At 42.1% G+C, this 21,917-nt stretch overlaps 1 protein-coding gene and 1 pseudogene across 4 annotated transcripts in view; both read right to left on the reverse strand.

Annotated features, from left to right (window-relative positions):
- The window catches only part of ABL1 (ABL proto-oncogene 1, non-receptor tyrosine kinase), a 390,453-nt gene that overhangs the window by 107,671 nt on the left and 260,865 nt on the right, over nt 1–21,917 (reverse strand). For all 4 annotated transcript variants that reach the window (XM_073600473.1, XM_073600472.1, XM_073600475.1 and 1 more), the window contains 2 exons: nt 11,802–11,975; nt 3,377–3,672 (listed from right to left, as the gene is read on the reverse strand). In XM_073600473.1, the coding sequence (XP_073456574.1) occupies nt 3,377–3,672; nt 11,802–11,975 (470 nt within the window). The remainder of the gene's footprint in view (nt 1–3,376; nt 3,673–11,801; nt 11,976–21,917) is intronic.
- LOC141108655 (CD9 antigen pseudogene) lies at nt 17,277–18,036 on the reverse strand (annotated as a pseudogene).

Genomic DNA, 21,917 nt, shown 5'->3' on the forward strand with positions numbered 1-21,917 from the left:
GGAAGAGAAGGATGGGATCTTGATCTTTTCAGCTTAAGGTTCACTTTAAATGCAGCGATACAAAAATTTTGAATAAACTAGCCATAGATATTGGGGAATGGTTGGGCATGCACTATGGCTCTATTCACACTTGGACACAAAGTCACATGATAAGTAGCATCCCATTATTTTCAAAGGCACCCGTTCCTGCACTACTCTGATGCGACTTAGTGCCAGAGAGTGTAAAGTCGCATCAAAGTCGCACTGGAAATCGTGCAACGTTAGAGTCACAAAAGTGTGAATGGAGCCTTAGGCTGCTTTCACACGGCAGCTCCTGTAAAACGTGCTATGCTTGCAATAAGGTTTAGCTCAACACATCTGTGGTGAATAGCTCGTTGTTAAGGACGCCAGCGGGTTCAGGCTCAATCAGCTATTCACTGGTTGTTAAAGATGCCAGTGGGTGCTAGCTTTGTTATTCACTGGTTGGTAAGTAGCTGGCACCCGTTGGCGTCCTTAACAACCAGTGATAACGACATTTATGCCCACCCCCAAGTAACTCCATAGTGGTCCACATGCTCCAGCTCCTCTTGTGCAGGAGCGATGCTACCACCGAAGCGAGGAAAGACTGGGAGGAACAGCCAAGAGCATTGGCTCCGGGAATGTGATGAGAGGAGAGGGGGCCACCGGACCAACTCCTCCACAGGAGTTGGATAATGGGGCCCAGATCTCCGGCGGGGGACCCCAGAAGAAGAGGATCAGGGCTGCTCTGTGCAAAACCATTGCACAGAGCACAAAAGTATAGGCATGTTTGTTTTGTTTTTTTAACAAACATTTACAACCACTTTACCCTATAGACATTGGAAAGCCAAAATATGCCAAATTGGGAGAATCTCCTCTAGTGTCTATGTCCTCAAAATAATTTCAAGTCCATAGTCTATGCAAAAGTGCAATTTAACACGGTACTAAAGTTCTGCTGTTATTCACTGTGAGCAGGCAGGCTTTTTTATTGCATTAGAGACATCCCTTCCCTGTCCCTTCTCCCATAAAACACACCTACCTGTCTGCTCTCAGCGTTCCCTGGCATATAAAGTGTGCTGAACATGTGCAGCTCAGCATACAGCAGCCGGCCCAACCCTGTGTGTTGGGATGACTAGCTCCTGTGCACGCACAAGACTGATGTCATCCTGTGCCGGCTAATATAGATGGCCCAAAACTGGCACACAGAAGAAGATACCAGCACAGACCATTGGAGGAGAGCAGAGCATTCCTCCATTTAGTTCCTCTTTGATGCAACATGTTGATGCAATTTCAAAAGTAATTTTCATATTTCATTTAAATCTGCAGCTTTGATTAAAATAATAACTGCCATGAGGGTAATTGTTCCGTTATTTCTTGTTACAGGGTGACAATATCCTGTCCCCGTGTCCCAACTGTGCTCATGTATTGTCACCAAGGTTTCCAATGCAGACTACAAGTGGCCGTTTCACCACTCATTACAGAGTTTACTCAACCTCTGGAAACCTGCCTTGAGAAATACCAAGCAGCAATCACTTGAGTGTTTAAGTGTTTTTTTTGGGGGGGGGGGGAGTGTTCTCTAGTAATATCCTAAGGTGACAACACCTCTCCTACATACATACTGGATGGTGAATAAGCGTTGTCACCCTAGACTATTTATTGTCTTACTGGCAGGGTCACCAGGTGAAAATAAAGGAAAAGAGCCTAAGAATAAAAGCATTTAAAGATCATAGGCTCATTTACGGAACTGAGTAATGTAGCTTATAGAGGTCCCTCGGCTTACTCCTTGCTCCCTGGACCCACCAGGACAACCCTTAAAGTATGGGCAGTGGCCAGGAAGAGATTCTTGCGCCCTGACCAGTACTCCCCCTTCTCTCCACTGTGGGGGAACCCCTCCTTCCCCCACTTCAAAACCATACCGGACCCTCAACTGTGGGCCAGATTTGGGATTAAGGTCCTCCAGGATGTTATACACTTAGGGACATTGCTCTCGTTTCAGGAATTGGCAGAGAAATTTGGGATCCCCAATAGTATGATATTCAGATACTATCAGTTGAGGCATGCGGCTAGGGCTCAATTCCCCAACCCTATAAGCTTAAAACCAGACCCCATTGAAAACATGCTGGCTCAGGAAATTCTTAAGAAGACCCTCTTCACCCTGTATCTCGCCCTACTTGAAACTGATTCACCCAAAATGCACTCATTGTGGGCCAAGTGGCAGGCTGATATTCCCAGCCTAGACAGGGAGACTTGGGAAGAGTGCTTTGAAGATGGGTCTAAATTGCTGATTTCATCTAGAGACAGGTTGCTGCATACTAAGTTTATGCACCAGTTATATTACACCCCACAGAGACTGCACCAGATTTACCCTAATAGATCACCGAACTGTAATAGATGTCAATCCCCAGACAGCACGTATTTGCATATGTTCTGGACCTGCCCTCTCATAGTGCAATACTGGACAGCAATTTTTGAAAGTATTAATATCCGCTAACAACTAACACTGCCGATAACGCCTAAGCTGGCTCTCTTGGGCATCCATGAGGATGATCAGAGGCCTAGATATACGAAAATACTAATCTCGTTGTTATTGTTCTATGCCAAGAAGGAAATTCTTAAGAAGTGGGCGTCACCTCCCCCCCCCCCCCCAGGGTGGAGGCGTGGGACTCCACTGTGAATGCTGTGTTGCCCCTGTATAAGAAGACCTACACCAATAGAGGCTGTCCGCAGAAGTTTGATCGCATATGGCTGCCATGGACTGAACAATTTTAATACTCCATACTGTACTGAATGAGACACTATATGTGGTTATTATGGCATTAGCATGCGGTGGCGTAATGTCCCCCCCGCCCCACTGGACAAGCAATACCTTGAAACCTGACAAACTAGAACCTAAGCACATGGAAAGCTATATGTGGGTTGAATGCACTGGCTAACACAGACTTTCCTTCTTTTATCTGAATCCGCACTTTATTTTGTTTATACTGAATCCTTCTGTATTTTGATCTCCTTATTTTTGATTTGTATATGAGAGCTCAATTGTTGATGTTAACTGTTAAATGATGTCTTCTCCAATAAAGACCAACCTTGTTGTGAAAAAAAAAAAAAAAAAAAAGCTGAAAATTATTAGATTTTTGATCCTTGGTTTAGATATGTGTTAAGGGCACTACTGCTGTACAGAGAGCAGGCTGGTGGCTGGGGCTTAGCCCAGCAGTAAGGGAGGTCAAGCCTCTAGCATAAAATATACAAAAACAAATGCGTACAGTATTTAGATGAAAAGTAAAACAAAAAAGCTACCATGTAACCCCAGCAAAAACAAAACACAAACAAAATAACATAATCAATATAACGTAATCAAAAAGAGTCATGAGTTTCCTCCTACCTTTCCATCAGAAGCAGTGTTGATACGGTAGTGGTAAACCCTGCCTTCGTATCTCAGCGATATGGACCTCTGTCCGGGGCTACTCTCACTCTCCCGAACCAGGAAGCTGCCATTAATCCCGCTGCTCAGCAGATATTCAGCAGCGTTTCGAGACACAGGTCCATGGTACCAGGAATGCTTCTCAGGGCTGTTGACTGGTGTGATGTAGTTACTGGGCACCCAGCCCTGTCCATTTTTGGTCTGGGCCTCGCACCACTCCCCATTGTGATTGTATCCCAAAACACGGAGCTTCTCACCTAACACAAACAGAAAAAGTTATGTAGAAGATCAGAGGTGATCAGCTTGTGACCCTTCAGTGCCACTTGTTTGCAATCATGACAATCTTTACACTGACAATGAAGCCAAAACTCTTGTGAGGTTGAAAGCCCTGTCAGGTTTTATTTTCTCCGTTAGGGAGATTAATTATATCTATTCTTGACACCAAGACAGAAAGCGAGTGAAAATCCTAAATTCTAGTCACTAGAACAACAGTAGAGGGGGGGATCCTCTAATGGGGACAACAGGGGTTTTACCCATTCTCTACTCCAGGGTCTGCAAACTTTGGCCTATGGGACAGATTCGGCCTGCTACAACATTTTATTAGACTATCTGATGTAAGAAGGAACTTTGATGGAGACCCTGAAGTAAGGGGTGACTGATGTAAGGGGAACTTTGATGGGGACTCTGATGGGCTCAAGGCTCTTTGGAATTGCTTTGCGTTACTGAAGTTTTGTTTCAGTTAAATCAGGGGTCTCCAGGCTTTCTAAGCAAAGGGCCAGTTTACTGTAATTCAGGATATAGGGGGGCCGGACTGTGGCCAGAGGGAGTAGAAAATGCCCCGGCATCAGTGCCCCATCAATGGCTTCAATGGGAGGGCCAGATAAAAGGCACGCAAAGGGACACATTCAGTTTGGAGACCACGGTTCTAAATCATAAAATGCTGATTACAAATACACTCCAAGTAAAACATATTACTTTAAATTTGATTTGTTAATTTAAGAAAATTTTTTTGGGCCTGCGAAAATTTGTAAAACAAACACGTTTGGAGATCCCTGTCCTGCTCTATCCAAAATAAAAAAACAAAAAAAAAAACAAAACAATTTTGGCTTCAGATAAACTGTTCCATTCTGTCCTTTTACCTATAGATTGTTTTTGTTTATGTCAAAAATGTTAATGTTTCATGCAAACAACTCAAAACTGCATACGCCATACAAATAATAAGAAAATAAAGAGGTTATATATATAAAAAAAAAAGTTCTGTAGTGCGATCAACCATAATCCCTAATAGCAAAGCAAATAGCAGCTAGATTTGGGAAAGTTAGGCCTCTTGCACATGAACAAAATAATATACTGTTTTTTTTTTTTTTTAACTCTATACGGCTACAAATGTGGTGCTTTTTTGCCTGTGTGCAAGAGGCCAAGGAGTCTTATTTAAAGCTAAACTTCAAGAAATACAAACACATACAAAGAATGGATTTAAATGTCAATATATGTGTAAGTCAGAGAACCCTACCAGACAGCTGAATAGGTGACCTCACTGGAAATAGGAATCCAGTATGGTCAGTGGCCTATGTTAGTGTATGTATTGTCAAAACTTTTTTAATTTTTTTAATTTTGGAAAGAGTAAGGAAGGATTAGGACTCCTTGCTGTCTATGTCCCAGATAGGTAGATTCACCATCTCTATTTGTCTTGGTGACCATTGCTATCAAGTCAGAAAGTGAGGGGAAACCCAAAATGTTAGATTTGCCACCAGAACAATTAGATTATCCATTGAAGACACCTGTTGAGGTAACAACTGTCTAAGGCCCCTTTCACACATGCGGACAGTATGTCCGTATTTCATCCATCCGTTTTCGGATGAAATAGGGACATACATGCATCCCTATGGGATAGCGGGTGTCAGCGGATGTACATCCGCTAACACCCGATGTCGTCCGCCTCCGCTCTCGTCCGATTCTGCGGACGGAAGAAAATCCTATTTTTCTATCCGTCTGTAGAGCGGATCGGAGGAACACGGACAGACGGTCCGTGTTCCTCCGATCCCCCATAGGGGAGAGCGGAGATCTGACAGGGCGGTCCCTGCACAGTGTGCGGGTCCCGCTCTGTCATCTGCCTCCTCAGCTGGGGAAAGCGGAGCGATCCCCGCTGAGCAGCGGATAAACACGGGGCGGATCAACACGGATCCGTCCCGTGTGAAAGGGGCCTAAGGCAGGCCATACATGGGTCGAATTTCGAAAGAATTTTCTTTTGAAAATCTTATCTAAGAATTTTCGGTCGTATTTCGCACCATTAGTGGTCTGCAGCAACAGACAATTTTCGTGCGGCAATCAAATTTGAGTAATCGGACATGCTGGAAATTTTTTGAAAAACGAACGATTTTCTAATCATGGATGGGAGAATCGTGCGAGAAATGTAATCGAAAAAGAAATGCGCATGTGCAAGAAAAGAAAATTCCCAGAAAGATAAGAAGATTCCCTGGCACGAAAATTCTTTTCTGTAGCACCATGAGGTGAAATTGAAGGCTTAGTTGGCCGAATTTCGAAATCAATGGTGGCACAACCAGATTACAAAACGCACAAATTTTCTGATTTTCAAAAGAAAATTCTTTCAGAATTCGACCATGTATGGCCAGCCTAAGGGCCAGTTCACACCGGTGCAATGCCAGACATTGCATGTGATTTGCACCGCATTGCTGTGCAGATCACATGCAATGTCTGTGTGATGCAAATTCAGCCATACAAACGGTGTGGCTGAATTTGCATCGCATTCGGATCAAACTTGTACAGGACCCTTTTTTTTTGTCCGCACCAGAATCGGATTGCATGGGTGTTCACACCCATGTGATCTGATTCCTGTCCAAATTCACAGTTCGCACTGCGATCTGCTCTGGGGGCGTCATTATCTTTGTGTTGACACTTGCAGCGGCTCGCATAGGGCAATGTGAACTGCCAGTTAGTTCTATGCGATGAGGGAGCCTGCACAGGATTCGTAGGGTTTCCCCCATCGCACCAGTGTGAACCAAGCCTTAGGCTGTTTTCACACTGCTCCACTTAAAGAAAATGTGATAAAAACAAATGCGCTTTTGCCATGTTTTCTGGACTACGGACTCCAATCATGCACCTGTGAAACTTGAACATGTGACTCAAAAATGGATCACGGGTGCGTTTTAAAACGCTTTCTATAGAAACCAATGGGAGATGCGTTTTTGATGCGCTTTTGAAAAGCGCACCAAAAGGTGCAGCATGCAGGACTTTTAAAAACTGCACCAAACCCGCTGTGCCCTGGTGTGAAGAGTTCCAGAGGATTTAAAAGGATGTATTTTTTTTACCCCAAAACGGCATAAAAAAAAAAAAACACACAAGCGCTTTCATTAGGCTTCCTGTTGTGTCTCTAAAACAGGAAGTGAAGGGAAATCTCCCCCCCGAGACACAGAAAGCAAGAGACAAACCAACAAAAGGTTTTAGGCCTAAAGAAGTTTTGTCTACACATATACTGTAGCAGCACACCATTAAGGTCACGCCTCTGCACATCCATTACTGTAAGCATTGAGCAATGCACTAGAGTTATAGTGACATCTCATTCTTCCAGTCCTACTCACAGCAGGTGGATTTTAAAACAGATTCCACCACTTATAGTCATTTGTGTATCTGCTTGGAGTTCAGCTTTAAACAAGCACCCATACAGAAGGCTATAAAACAGAGAGAATTACACAGAGACAAAATAATTACAATATCTGTCAAATTGAATTACTTTGCTGACAGATTTCTGCAAGGTTGGAGATGAGATTGAAAACGGTAATATTTACAGTGCAATGTATTAGACTAAGTATTCCAATATAACCCACGCTTATGCACTGATCCTATGTTGCCAGTGTTTCCATGCTTTAGTCTCATTGTAAGTCAAATGATGCCACAAACCAAAGGCAGTCCAATCACAGCTCGGAACATCACATCTGGACACAGAAGTTTGCCCGAGGCGGCCGTTCTTCCAGGCAGGTTCATGTACTTGAAAAAAGGACTCCGTCTGGCTGGCCACTTAGGAGCCTCGGTCACTAAGGCTGTCTACGTGACAAATGTGGTGGCTGTTAGACATGTGCAATTCGTTTCGTGCCAAATTCGTTTATCGTCAAAATTTGGCATAATCGAGACCGTTTAACAAATGTTTTCAAAAACAAATTTTCTAAGAACGAAAAATCAGAAAGAACCAAAAACCGAAAGAACGAAAATTCAAAAATCTGAAAGAACGAAAATCCAAAAATCTGAAAGAACCAAAATTCAAAAGAACCAAAATCCAAAAATCCGAAAGAACAAAAATCAGAAAATGCCAAAGAACAAAAAACATTCAGATAATTTCTATTATATTAACATTCTATTAACATATTACATTTATTAACCATTATTTTTTATTATTATTATTTATTAATAAATAATAATAACTATAATAATAGTTATAAACTATTGGAATTTCCTTTCCAATCTGGCCGTTAGTGACCGTAACGAATACGAATTATCTGAAACAAATGCAGCATAATTCCTAACTTCGGACAAATTTGTATTCGTTAGGCTCACTAACAGCCAAATTTGAAATTAAATTCCAATACCTATAACTTAATAGTTCATAACTATTATAATAGTTATTATTAATAAATAAAAAAACTAAATGGTTAATCAACGTAATATTTTAATTATAATAGAAATTATCCAAAAGTTTTTTGTTTTTTCAGATTTTCTCTTATTTTCGGATTTTCAGTTTTTAAAATTATTACGACTTATCGAAATAACAAATGCCGTATCTAAACGGATGGAATGTAACAAATTTAAATTTATCCAAAGTTACGAACTATCGAAATAACAAATACTGCATCTATACGAACGGAACAAATTAAAACTTATCAGAAGTTACGGATTTCAATCATAACGAATGATCCTAAAAATGAAAAAAAAAAAACCCCACAAAAAACCAATGAAACGAAAACGAAAAAAAATGATTTTTTTGGCCATACACATGTCTAGTGGCTGGGCAGCAACTAGTAACGATCAGCCCATGGTTTTACAAAGCATAGCCTAATTCTGGGTACACACGATTCTGGCCAGCAGAGTGTTTGGAAATAGGTCTAGATGCTTTCCTAATTGCACATAATATAACTGGATACCAACATTTATAGGAAGAGTTGACCCTGGGAATATCCGATTGCCTTTTGCTGGATCTGGGGGGATTTTTTTCCAAGCTGCAGCAAACTGGGTCATGCTTTATTTTGTTTTTTTGCCTTCCTCTGAATCAACCGTGGGTATAGGATTGTGTATATATCATATCTCCTGGAGGTTTTTGATTTGTGTGTGTTTTATTGTTGCTTTTTTTTTCTTCTTTCTGTTGGTTGAACTGGATGGACTTGTGTCTTTTTTCTATGTAACTATGACATTTAAATAAAACACTATTATACAACCTACTGTTGTATATCAGCTGCATTTTTAGGCTGAAAGAATGCTCTATGTAACAAAAGCAGCATTCTTCTATAGTAGGTGTGTCAAATGTGGGCCTCGCTCGTCTTTTGTGGACCTTGGTGACATAAGGATTTAAGACTAGTGAGGCCCTGGCTGTTATTCAGTAGATGGAAGATACACTGTCTTGGAGAATACTTTGGGAAATATTGTAAGGCCTCGATCTCCAGGAAAAATGTTGAAAGCCATAATAATTACTAGGATAGTTACCCAAGTGCATAATGTGACCCCTTGAAGATGTTAATGTTTCATGCAAACTTGACTCCCCTGTTCTGTTAGGTTACTTTGTAGACCCCCCCCCCCCACCCCCCAAAGCCCAATGATAGTACTACAAAGTCTCTGTATTATCCCAAAATGAGCTCAAACCAATGAAAAAGTTGCATCACTTTTGAAAACCACTGTGCCAATGACTCCCCTTTGCAGCTTGTTCTCTCAATCTCATATATCCTCATCTCTTGCCCGGGTGAAAGGCTTGTACCAGATTTTCTTAGTAAATACATAGTTGATAAGGTTGAATAAAGACACCAGCCCATCAAGTTCAACCTGTGTGGGTATGGGTGTGTATTATGTCTCTACCACTTCCCACATTTCTGTATATTGTGTTCAATAAGATGCCCATCTAAGAATTTTTGTAAATTAGTAATATTACCTGCTGAAACCACCAATTGTGGAAGGAAGTTCCACATCTTTACCACTCTAACAGTAAAAAAACCCTATTAAGTTTAAGGTTAAACTGCTTCTCGTCCAACTTTATTGAGTGGCCACGTGTCTTCTTGAGTGACCTGAGGCTGAATAGTTTTGTCCCAATGCTGGAATAGCCATTAAAATATTTGTATATCACTATCATATCTCCTCCTAAGCGTCTCTTGTCCAGGGAGAATAAGTTTAATGATTGTAAACGTTCCTCATAAGCGAGGTCCTCCAGATATCTTATTATCTTTGTTGCTCTTCTCTGGACTTTCTCCAGTTCCAGCACATCCCTTCTGAGGACTTGAAGACCATAACTGGACAGCATAATAAATGGGAAAATTATCTTGGTATTGCTTTAACGCCTAAACAAAGGGATCATGTCTTATTTTTTGCACTCAAGTCTTCCATCTCGAGAAGATTCCAGGAAGCCGGATACAAACGTCCAACCTGGTGGTATACACAAAATTGTTCCCTGCCACCCTACCGGGTGGTTGGAGGTGCCAACAAGAACAAGGGACCTTACTTCACATTTTTTGGGATTACCCACTATTACGTCCTTTCTGGGAAGAAATCCAGAAAATAGTGTTCAAACAACACATGTTTAAATTGAGAATTAACCTGAGGCATTTTTGTTGCATCTTACCCTGCTTCCTAACAACTGCAAAAAAAATTTAAAAATCCGCACGAGAAAATATGGTTTTACTGGAACGCTTTCATATTTTCCCAGGACTTCTGCTCCTATGTGTTCCAATAGCATCTTTGACCCTCGCCCCCATAGGCTCAACCTGTCATACGGAGATATTGGTAGGTGAGAGTATGGGGGAGGCCACATGAGTGTCCCCCTTTTTTTTCCCTTTCTAGTTTCTTGTTTCCTATTTTCTGATAGATGTCTACTCTGGAGTACTTAGTCACCACAGCTTCTTTGTTGCTCTATTATTTTTTATTGTGAAAGCTTTTATCTTTCACATGTACTTATGCCGCGTATACACGGTCGGACTTTTCGTCTACAAAAGTCCGACGGACGCCGATGGACCAAAGCCGGCTGACAATCCGGTCGTGTGTGGGCTTCCCCGGACTTTCAGCTGACTTTTCCAGCCGCAAATCTGAAGGACTTTAGATTTGAAACATGCTTCAAATCTTTACGTCGTAACTACGCCGGACCCAGAAATCCGCTCGTCTGTATGCTAGTCCGACGGACAAAAACCCACACTAGGGCAGCTATTGGCTACTGGCTATCAACTTCCTTATTTTAGTCCGGTGTACGTCATCACGTACGAATCCGTCGGACTTTTGTGTGATCGTATGTAGGCAAGTCCGTTCGTTAGAAAGTCTGCCCCAAGTCCGCTGCAAGTCCGCCAAAAGTCCGTCGGACAGGCTGACAGACGGGCTGTCGGACTTTTGTAGCCGAAAAGTCCGACCGTGTGTACGCGGCATTAGGCTTGATTCCCACTTCTGCGGGTGGTTGTGGGTGCAGGAATCGCACCTGTTCTATACCCCGCAACACACTGCTCTTTTACAGATGCATGTGTCTGCCATTCATTCCTAATCTTATCCCTACACATCTAAACATGCAGTGTGTTTGCGGGTGCAGGAAAGTGCATGGTGCAAAAGCACCATGCGATTTCCTTGAGGCTATGGTTTTAAAAAGCTGCAGGAACCTTTTTCCTGCATTTCCCGCAGGTACAGCAGCCCATTCACTGAATAGGCTGCAGTGCCCACACAAAAGTGGGCTGTGCCAACCACACAGGTGTGGACCTAGCCTTAGACTCAAGAACATCACTTCTATTTGGGGACACCTGATATTGTATTGTGTGAGGAGTGCCTTTGATTGTGCATATTTTCCTTGTATATGAAGTTGTATGAAGTTCATGACCATCCATACCCCTGAAATGTATTGGGACTGTGTTAAATGATTTAATAAAAGGCAGCAGCCATGTGCCCTGTCAAAGTCAAAAGAATAGCACTGCATTAATTAGGAAGTCTTTTAGGCTTTGTTGAGCAAATAGAACCCTGTAGGATACCACAGGCTTTAAAATGCAGGCAGCTATATGGAGTAGAACGGAGACAGGATAGCAATAAATGATATCCCCTACAAACGTGCAGCTAAGTATTATGCAATGGAGATATACAGGCATCTAGCCTACTTTGACAGATTTACTGGTAATTTTTAAAAGCATCAAATCCAAAAATGTCTTACCTTTAGTAATGCTGAGAGTATTGTCCCCGCTGGCTACAAAGTCATACAGTGCAACAAACAGATTGGGGTCATTTTCACTTGGTCCAGATAAGAGGTTTTCTTTGGAATTCCACCGAGCAGCTTCACTCAAACCTTGAGGTTCAAAATCAGATACTATTGGTCTTTGCAAGGCTTCTGCAGAGGAAACAGAAAAATCGTTACCACAGAGTCAGTTAACACAACCCATCAACTCAGTAAACCTAAAACATTTCCCGTAACTTAGGCAGGTGACCTAAAGCTCAAACACAACCACTAGAAGGTCGAAGCTTACATTCATGTGCATCCACAATGATATTTTACAGGCATGCATGCACATGGGATGATGGTTCATCTTTAGATGAAACCCACAGAGTAAAACCACCCAAAGCTTTCCTTGGGATCATTGAGGCTCTACTGGTGAAAACTCTGTGCCTAGTTTTCATTTTGCATACCTGCATAGGGGGCTTCCTACTCTCCCTGCTGGATATATCTAGTTAGTTTTATGGCGAATTTAAAAGGAGGAATTGAAACACATAAAAATTGTGGAGAATGCGCTAAATCCCACTGTCAGCTAATGTCACTCAGCCGGTCCAGACTCCGGAGAGACCTTGACTTTAAATGTTGGGCCCCACCCAGATGCCTGGACCAGAAGCTGGCTCGGCCTCCCAGCACGCGGCTGCTCCTGTCCCCCGCATAACTCTGTGCTCCAGTGAGCGCTGGAAGAGCAAACAACCGGTGACTGACAGTTTCTGCTCACTGAAGACTGAGAACTGAGCGATCAGTGGTTTTTGATCGCTCAGATATCAGTGTAGAGGCAGCATCCACCTAGGTGAGTATAAATCTTTGGCTTTTTTATTTCTCTTTTAAGAACCTCTGTGAACCTAACAAAATCAATACACCTGCATCAACAAGGGTCCACATTGGTAAATAGTATAATGTCTATAATAAAAAGCAGTTGTTGCTGACATCTGGCAAAATCCCATGTGCCAGGTGATAAGTAGCAGAACTTCAATAGACTAATTATATGAGGAAAAAATCATGTTAAATTACGCTCTAGGATTTCTGGCAGATTACGTTTTGGTACAAAACAAAATTTTTCATCTTAAAGTAGAGTATACTTGACTTTACAATTGTTAGCAGGTACAGTGGGTATACAAAAAAGAATCACCCCCTTTAAAATAATCACATTTTGTTGCTTTGCAGCCTGAAATGAAGAAAGGCACAGTTTTTGTTTTAACCAGCTGTATTTACTCAGTGCAATTTATAACATCCAAGTGAAAGATATAACCCCATGTCAGAGAAAAATTTAAAAAGTAATCAAAAACAGAATCACTGAATTGGAAAAAGGATCACCCCTCCTAAAAATGACTTGTAAACTAAATCAGGTGTAGCTAATCACCTTCTCCATGGCACACAAAGCCATTTGACTTTCAACTGATCAGCTGTGGTCATTTTGATTAGCTCAGCATTAGCTGGAGCATTTCAATCCCTGGTAGTACAATTGAAGCAGCAAGGCACTGTCACTGGGATCTCCGGGATAAAGTTGTGGACAGGCACAAGTCAGGAGATTGATACAAACAAATTCAAAGGCTTTATCAAGGCATCGAAGCACAGTGAAGTCTATTATTAAGAAATGGAAGTTATTTGGTACAACAAAGACCCACCCTGGATCAGGATGTCTCTCCAAACTGGATGAAAAAATTCAGGAGGAAACTGGTGAAAGAGGCTACCAAGAGGCCTACAGTAACTCTGAACCCGTTGTAGGAATTTATGACAAAGAGTAGTCATTGTGTACATGTGACAATAATATCACAAATTCTCCTTGTATGGGAGGGTTGCAAGAAAAAAAAAAAAAAAAAACACTCCTCAAGAAAGACCACACGCAGTCACGATTGGACTTCGCCAAAACACACCTTGAAGATTCTGAGGCCACATGGAAAAAGGTGTTATGGTCAGATGAGACTAGAATTGAATAATTTGGCCTCAACACCAAACGATATGTTTTGCAGAAATCCAAAACAGTTCACCATCCAAATAACACCATTCTTACAGTAAAGAATGGAGGTGGTAATATCCTGTTATGAGGGTGTTTCTTGTGCAGCAGGGACTGGAGCACTTGTCATGATAGAAGGAAAAATGGATGGGGTAAAACACCATCATTCTTGAAGGAAAATAAGCTGCCCTCTGCCAGAAAGTTGTCAAGAAGGCGGCTTACCTTCCAACAAGACAATGACCCAAAGCTACCTCCAGGGCCGATTTGATCCGCCAAAAAAGAACAGTAGAGGAATCGTTTAGCCTCCATCTTGCTAGATTGGATTGGAGGGCAGTCGGGTCCTGGGTTGTGTCTGCATAAGCAGAGCGGACACGGACCTGTCATCTGGCCGCTCTGCTCAGCTCACCAGGGGATCAGCTGATGGATCCCCTGCTGAGCAAAACCAAATCCAGCCTGTGTGAATGTGGCCTAAAATGTATCTCTGCCATTTTATACTGGAAAAAAACAAATCTTAGAGGCTTCTCACAAATTAAAATTGTCCTAGATTTCTCCCTAATGATATGGTCTCTGCTATAAAAGTTTTACAAAAATACATATATTTCTGTTATTATATTAGATGCATGGATTTATAGTTCAGCCACTAGAGGGAGCAGTCATTGACTTAGAACTACGAACTATTATAGTAAAACCTTGGATTGCAAGCATAATTCGTTCAGGAAGCATGCTTGTAATACAAAGCACTCATTTACCAAAGCGAATTTCCCCATAAGAAATAATGGAAACTCAGATGATTTGTTGCACAACCATTTATTCATAAGTCCTTCAGTTTATAGTCTACATAAAAAATTATAGCAATGTGACCAGGTTGTGTAATCATAAATGTCCATCCACAAATGGAAGCCTCCACAAGGGGATTAGAAGCAAAATCCAGCAGGAGCTACAGAGTATAAAAGAGAAGAGAGGCGCCTCTAAGTGTAGCAATATGGTAACATTTAATGAAGGTACAACATTTAGCAACTCACGTGGTTGATGATTAAAAAAGAGGCACATTTAAGTATGCAGGGATCCGGGGGAAAGCTGCCAACATAGACGGTCCCCCGCACTGCCGGCACTCACCGCTGTCAGTCTGCAATCGTGACCGGGAAGGCTACCTGTTTGAAGCGTTCGTGGAGCGCAGCGTGGAAGGGATAGCATCAATGGCAGTGGGTAGGATGGTCTATGTGGACAGCTCTACCCCGGATGCCTGCATACTTAGCATGTTTTAATCATAAACCATTTGAATTGCTAAATGTTGTACCTTCATTAAGGCTGCATTCACACCTGAGTGTTTTCAGCTCATAAAACGCCCAAAAAACGCCCAACAAGCAAAATCCCATTAATTTCAACGGCACCTGTTCACATCTGAGCGTTTTGTCACCTGAAGCAAAACGCCTGAAAAACGCCCTAAGCTCAAAAAAGAACATGAGCTTCTTTGGGGCAGATTACAGGCATTTTCTGCCTTTTACATTGGTGACCTAAAAAAAATTGCGGCAAAATCTCGGTTACAAATGCATGACTTTGAAACGCACAGGTGTGAATGCAGTCTAAGAGGCACCTCCCTTCTCTTTTACCTTGGGTTCACAATAGTGCGATGTGGGAACCAGCTCGATTCCAGCACCGGTTCCCGCATCGCTCTCCTCCCGCAGGCAGTTCACACTGCCTTGTGCGAACCGCTGCGGGTGTCATTAACTATGACAACCCCAATTTAGTTCACAGTGCGAACTGTGAACTCGCACAGAAATTGGATCGCATAGGTGAGAACACCCATTTGATCCGATTCTAGTGCGGGGGAAAACAATTCCCTGCACTATTTTCTGTGCGAATCCAATGCGAGTTCAGCCATGCGACTATATGGCTGAACTCGCATTGCTCAGAGATTGGGTTGAGGTCAGGACTCGTCAAGTTCCTCCACCCCAAACTCGCTCATCCATGTCTCTATGGACCTTGCATTGTGCACTGGTGCGCAGTCATGTTGAAACTCGAAGGGGTGGAGGAACTTGAGTGGCCTGCACAGAGTCCTGACCTTAACCCGATAGAACATCTTTAGAATGAATTAGAGTGGAGACTGCGAACCAGGTCTTCTCGTCCAACATCAGCGCCTGACCTCACAAATGTGCTTCTGGAAGAATGGTCAAACATTCCCATAGACACACTCCTAAACCTTGCGGACAGCCTTCCCATTAGAGTTGAAGGTGTTATAGCTGCAAAGGGTGGGCCAACACAATATTAAACCCTACAGACTAAGACGCCATTACAGTTCATGTAAAGGCAGGTGTCACAATACTTTTGGTAATATAGTGTATGTTAATCCATAAAAAAAAAAAAAAAAAAGACTATATATTACTTTCACATGAATGCATGCTGTAAAGATTTTCTTTATTTATGTTGTGACTGCGATATTCATCACCTCCGAAGGTGTTGGAGACTGTTGTCACCTACTCTTGTTTATACAGTGATCACTGCAATGTCAACAAGCTTCAAAGGTGTTATTTTACGCTGGCCTGGAGATGGGAACCCCATGAGATAACAGTTCTTTAGCTCTGCAATGAATGCCAGTTTTTCAATGGAATCAGCCTACAATTCCAGTGTACACGACCGACACACAGGGCAGGATGTGGCTGTGCACATCACCAGTCAGGGCTGATTCAACAGGAAGACAGGAAATCCAGCTGTAACCCCCCCCCCCCCCCCCCACACACACACACACACACACACACACACACACACACACACACACAGCCCCCCTCCTGTCATTTAATTTGAATAAGAACTCTGTATCTCTCAGAGAACTGCAATCAAAGTAATATGTATGATTTAAAAAAAAAAAAGTTCACCCAGTGGATACTTTGTTTTAAGAAGCACTGTTTGCAAAGGGAGTAAATATAATAATGATAATAACGATGACGATAATAATAATTATATGGTCAATACATATTAAGTTATAAAGGTCAATATTTGAAATAAAGTCCAATATTTTCTGGCAATGCCAGTTAAAGCGATATTAAACGCAAAATAAAAAAATGTAATATATAATGGTCCATTTTCTCAGTTTAAACATTTGATATATTTTGGATTGTTAAAAAATATGGGTTTATGAGATTTGCAAATACATTTTTTTTTTAACTGGGTTTGTACAAAGGAGGATTCTTTTTTTTTTTCGTCTGGGTGTAATTTTTTAATTAAGTACCAAATTATGTTCAACATAAGTTATACTTCGATTAATATTTTAAGAAAGCGAAAGACAAAACCAGACTAAAACAGAATACACTGAACAAAGCCCTTCATAGTATTACCATTTGGTATTACAATATATATATATGAATTTAACCAATCAACAAAATTTTGTACCTTGTATCATTGGTTTTACATTTCAAAACAGACAGCAACCTTTAAAAAACTGCTTGACATTAAAAAAAAAAAAAAAATACAGAAAATATAGCACAACTTTATTTTAGAAAAGGCTGTTTGAACACTAAAATTGTTTTTGACATTGATCCCCTGCCCCACCCTTCATGGAGTAAGTCCAATATTATACCATCTCCCTGTTGTTTCGGATTGCGCAACAAAGGACCATGCTAAAGATCATTCCAAAAATCACGATGGCATCAATTCCAATTCCAACAGCTCCAATGATGTGGAATTTGGTGTTGAAGATTGTTTCGACTGCACTTGGACAAGACTGCATATTCAAGCTGGCGGAAGGGCATGTGTCTGAAAGAAGAGCTTCAAATGCCCCAGTGAGTCCACAACAGTTCAAACCATGTTGGATGGTCTTCATGGTCTCCTGCAAAGCTGGATCTGAATTTGATGATTGGTACTTGAAATAAGTGTCCTTATAAAAAGTCTTCAGTTCTTCTACAATCTTGTCCTTATTGGCAAAACCCCAAAATCCAGCAGCAATCTCAATGGCGAAAATAACCAGGAGGAAAGCAAAGAACAATCCCAGCATGCACTCGGACTCCTGAATTGCACCACAGCAACCGAGAAAACCAACCAACATCATGAGAGCCCCTGCACCAATTAGGATGTAGACCCCAGTATAAAATGAACTGGCGCTGGAATCAGACTCAAACATGGACTTGGTCTGGTTATCGAATCGGAGCCATAGTCCTATTGCCAGGACTGCTGTGCCTGCCAGCCAGAAGATGAAGTTGAAGCCGAAGAGCAGATACTTGCTACACTTGGATTCTTGAATACATCAAATTAGAACTCTTCTATTGGGTTCTTTCATATGGGTGGTACACCCTGCGGACTCGGCTTTGCTCAGTGGGGGATCGATCCGCTGATCTCCGCTGAGCAGGCGGATGACAGCTCCGTCACCGCTCACTGTGCACAGACGGACCTGTCAGAGCTCCGCTCTCCTCTATGGGGAGGTCAGATGAAAAAACAGACCACCTGTCTGTTTTCATTCGATCCGCCAGAAGAATGGAAAATAGGGTCGCCAGCCGTCTGGATTTCAAGGACAGGATCGGATCGGGTATCGGCGGATGTCAGCGGACATATCACCACTCCATAGGGGTGAATGGAGGGTCCGATCAGGTCCGGCTGAAAAACTGACAGGCAGACTTGATCGGAAGGTGAAAGGGGCCTTAGTCATAAGAATTATATACATTTTATTATGAAAATAAAGACATTTTATGATGCAAATAATTACAATCTGTTAGTGTCTATTTATGTTCCTGCATTATATTGGTGAGAGCTGAAGATTTTTTTTTTGTTATGGGAGTACATTTCAATTGAGTTGAAGAATTAAATTTTGGTAAGGATAGTTGTTCTGCAAGGGATATACAATATGTGAAGGGGAAGGTCCCTCCATTTGCCAGAATCCGCTTGCTCCGCTGATTACCGCTGAGCAGGCAGATGATAGTTCCGTTTCCACTTACTGAACAGAGCGGAGACGGACAGCGTCCAGCTCTCCTCTATGGGAAGATCGGAAGAAAACGGATCGACTGTCCATTTTCATCCAATCATATCCACCAGACAGATGGACTTTGCAGACAGGATCGGATCGGATAACGGTGGATGTCAGCGAACATGTGTCCGCTGACATCCGCAGCTCCATAAGGGTGAATGGAGCGTCCGATCAGGTCCGCCAGAAAAACTGACAGGCGGACCTGATCGGAAGTTCATGTGAAAAGGACCAAAGGCTTTGTTACAGGATAAGTGGGAGAGATCAGGTAAGGGTGGATAGATGTATGGTTTAGGAAAATAAAGGAAGCAGGGGAAGAAAAATATAGATTGTAAGCTCTAAGGAGCAGGGCTCTCCAATTCCTCCTGTATTAAATTGTATTGCAACTGTACGGTCTGCCCTCATGTTGTAAAGCGCTGCCCAAACTGTTGGCGCTATATAAATCCTGTATGATGATGATAATAATAATAAAGAAAAAAGGGGGGGGGGTCTCTTAAAAAGAGGGATCTGGGTGGGAAATGTATGTATGCAATTGGTCACTTTATTGTCATCTGTTCATACCTTCATAAAGATCGTGCAAGACAAATGTCCTTTATTGCAATGCACAGCAGTGTCACTTGTTACAGAGTGCGCTTAGTTGGTAACACAATAATAAATCAGAATGCTCAGGTATATATCTGCTCCAAAAACCAGGCCACGGGTTTGTTGGGGCTTTAAGATGAGGAGACATTCGAGGGAATATTACATACAATATTATTGCTTGCTGGCCGCAATCTACACTGGGATATGTAGTCTTCAGAGGACATGAAGTGACTGAAAAGGCATCACAAATCCAGATTACAGGAAGTAGATGAAAGCGAAGTCTGGTGGATCGGCAGTAGAGGGCTGCAACTAACGATTATTTTCATAATCGATTAGTTGGCCGATTATTGTTTCGATTAATCAGATAATAACCTTAAAGAAAGTGTGGTGTATAATTTAATATGTAAAGTTTAAAAATAGGCAATTTATTCTTCAAAATCTATATGCAGTGGTAAATATAAATAATCAACTATATGATTAGGGAGCAAAATCTCTAATCCACTCTGAGAATAACAGACAGAAGAGATATACTGTATATACTATTGGAGGTTGAATCTGGTAAAGATCATCAGACTCAGAGATCATATTTTTTATTTAGACCCCATTCACACTGGGGCACATGTAATGTGCCCTGCTCCCACGTAATGTGGCTTGCCTCCATGTAAAAGTTTACTTTAAATGTAATTGTAATGCCTTCTATTACCTCCAGTCTATCAGCCTTCACCTTCTCTGGGTTCAGATGCTGATCTTCCCTGCACAGTCTTTAAAGTCATTTTTTTAAAAAACAAACATGTTATACTTACCTGCTCTGTGTAATGGTTTTGCACAGAGCAGCCCCGATTCTTCTCTTCTGGGGTCTCCCACCGATGCCTCTGGCTCCTCCCTGCCTTTAGAGTGCCCCGATAGCAAGCTGCAAATTATAGTATAGTGTGCCCCTATAACAAGGTAAAAAAACTTCTACTTTTAGACCCACTCACTTCCTGCCCAGGACTACATGTCCCATGAGGCATTGCTCCTCACACATTCACAAGTTCTCAGGCACTTCCTGACATGTATGGATGGTGTATTGAGCTGTAGTTAGCTGCACTGTATTTCCTGATAAGTAAACAAATAATGCATTCTGTATGCAGGCCAAATAATCGACTGGCCGATTAATCGATTGGGAAAATAGTCGACAACTATTTTCATAATCGATTAGTTGTGGATTATTCGATTAGTTGTTTCAGCCCTAATCGGCAGCGATCGGCCGATAGTGATAGTCACAAGTGAATCCAGCAGGCTGGTTGTAACCAAGCTGAGTGATCGATCCACTTGGTGCATTCAGCCTGCCCACACACACTATTCTAATCTTGGCTGGTTCCTGCTGAACTGGCTGAGATTCGAATCGTCTATGTCCCTAGTATGTTTTATATTATTTGAGGGGGCTTGCTGCTCGTAGGGTGGCCATAGGTGCCTGTTTTTTTATCTCTCTGCTGTGTCATTGTGCACTGACAGTAGAACTCCTTTGCTGTCAGAATACACAATCGTGGCTGCAGTTGGCTAATTGAGAAAGATTTTCTAAAACAGTACCTTCAACAGAAGTTTTGTTAGATCGTCTTCTGTTGAGCGGGAATGGCCATGGATGGATAGAAATTCACTGGTCCCTGCTGAACTGGCCTGAATTTTACTTCATCCATGGGCAGCTCCAGGCTTTAAAAAATCAATTGCTTCTATTCACAATGGTAGGGAGGGGACTGTTATATGATGTGTCTCGTGTACTTGGCTCCTGAGATTCGTGCAGCCCTACAGAAATATCTTTTTTGCATGAACGCCGAGGTGTGTACACTGACAGAAGTTAGAGAAATGCCAGGCAATACCTAATATAGGCAACAGAGAAACTGACAAACCAGGGCAAACTATGAATCTCATTTACTCTGAGCTCCAGGCAGATATAAAAGACACAAATTAATGCAGCTCTGTATTCATTCATAAATCATTAAAGGTATTATTTAATGAAATCAGTGTTCCTAGCTGAATTCAACCTCTAGAACTCCACCGTATATCAGAGCTCAGACTAGGGTTGCCACCTTTTCTTCAAGCCAAACCCCAACACTTTTGCAGTACAGGGCAAGTTTTTCTTTTTTTTTTGCAGTAAACACTATAGGATTATAAAAGACCTGGGACACATTTGGGTGCCCCAAGGAGAGTAGTAATGTAGCGCACAGAGCGTGCCAGTGGGTGTGGCCAAATTGCTCTTGCTGACATCATCACCCCACCCTTCAGTAATGCCGAACCTGCCCCCAAACAGCTGTGCACAGCGGCAACAGATTTGCGTACGACTATCTTGGTTACTTGTGGAGCCACAGCCTGGTCTGAATAACGTGTCCGGGTTTTAGGTGGACTGAAACCCTGACACACGATTCAAAACCCAAACTGTCCAGGTGAATCCTGGACAGGTGGCAACCCTAGCTCAGACTGGGAGAAGCAGAAGCAGCACAAGGAGCTAATTAGTTGTGCTCCAGTGCTAAAAATAATACAGGCAGTCCCTGAGTTATGAACCTCTGACTTACGAACGGGAGCCGGCGTGACGTTCTGC

This window comes from Aquarana catesbeiana, linkage group LG09 (assembly GCF_042186555.1).
Source record: "Aquarana catesbeiana isolate 2022-GZ linkage group LG09, ASM4218655v1, whole genome shotgun sequence".
Classification (NCBI taxonomy): domain Eukaryota; kingdom Metazoa; phylum Chordata; class Amphibia; order Anura; family Ranidae; genus Aquarana; species Aquarana catesbeiana.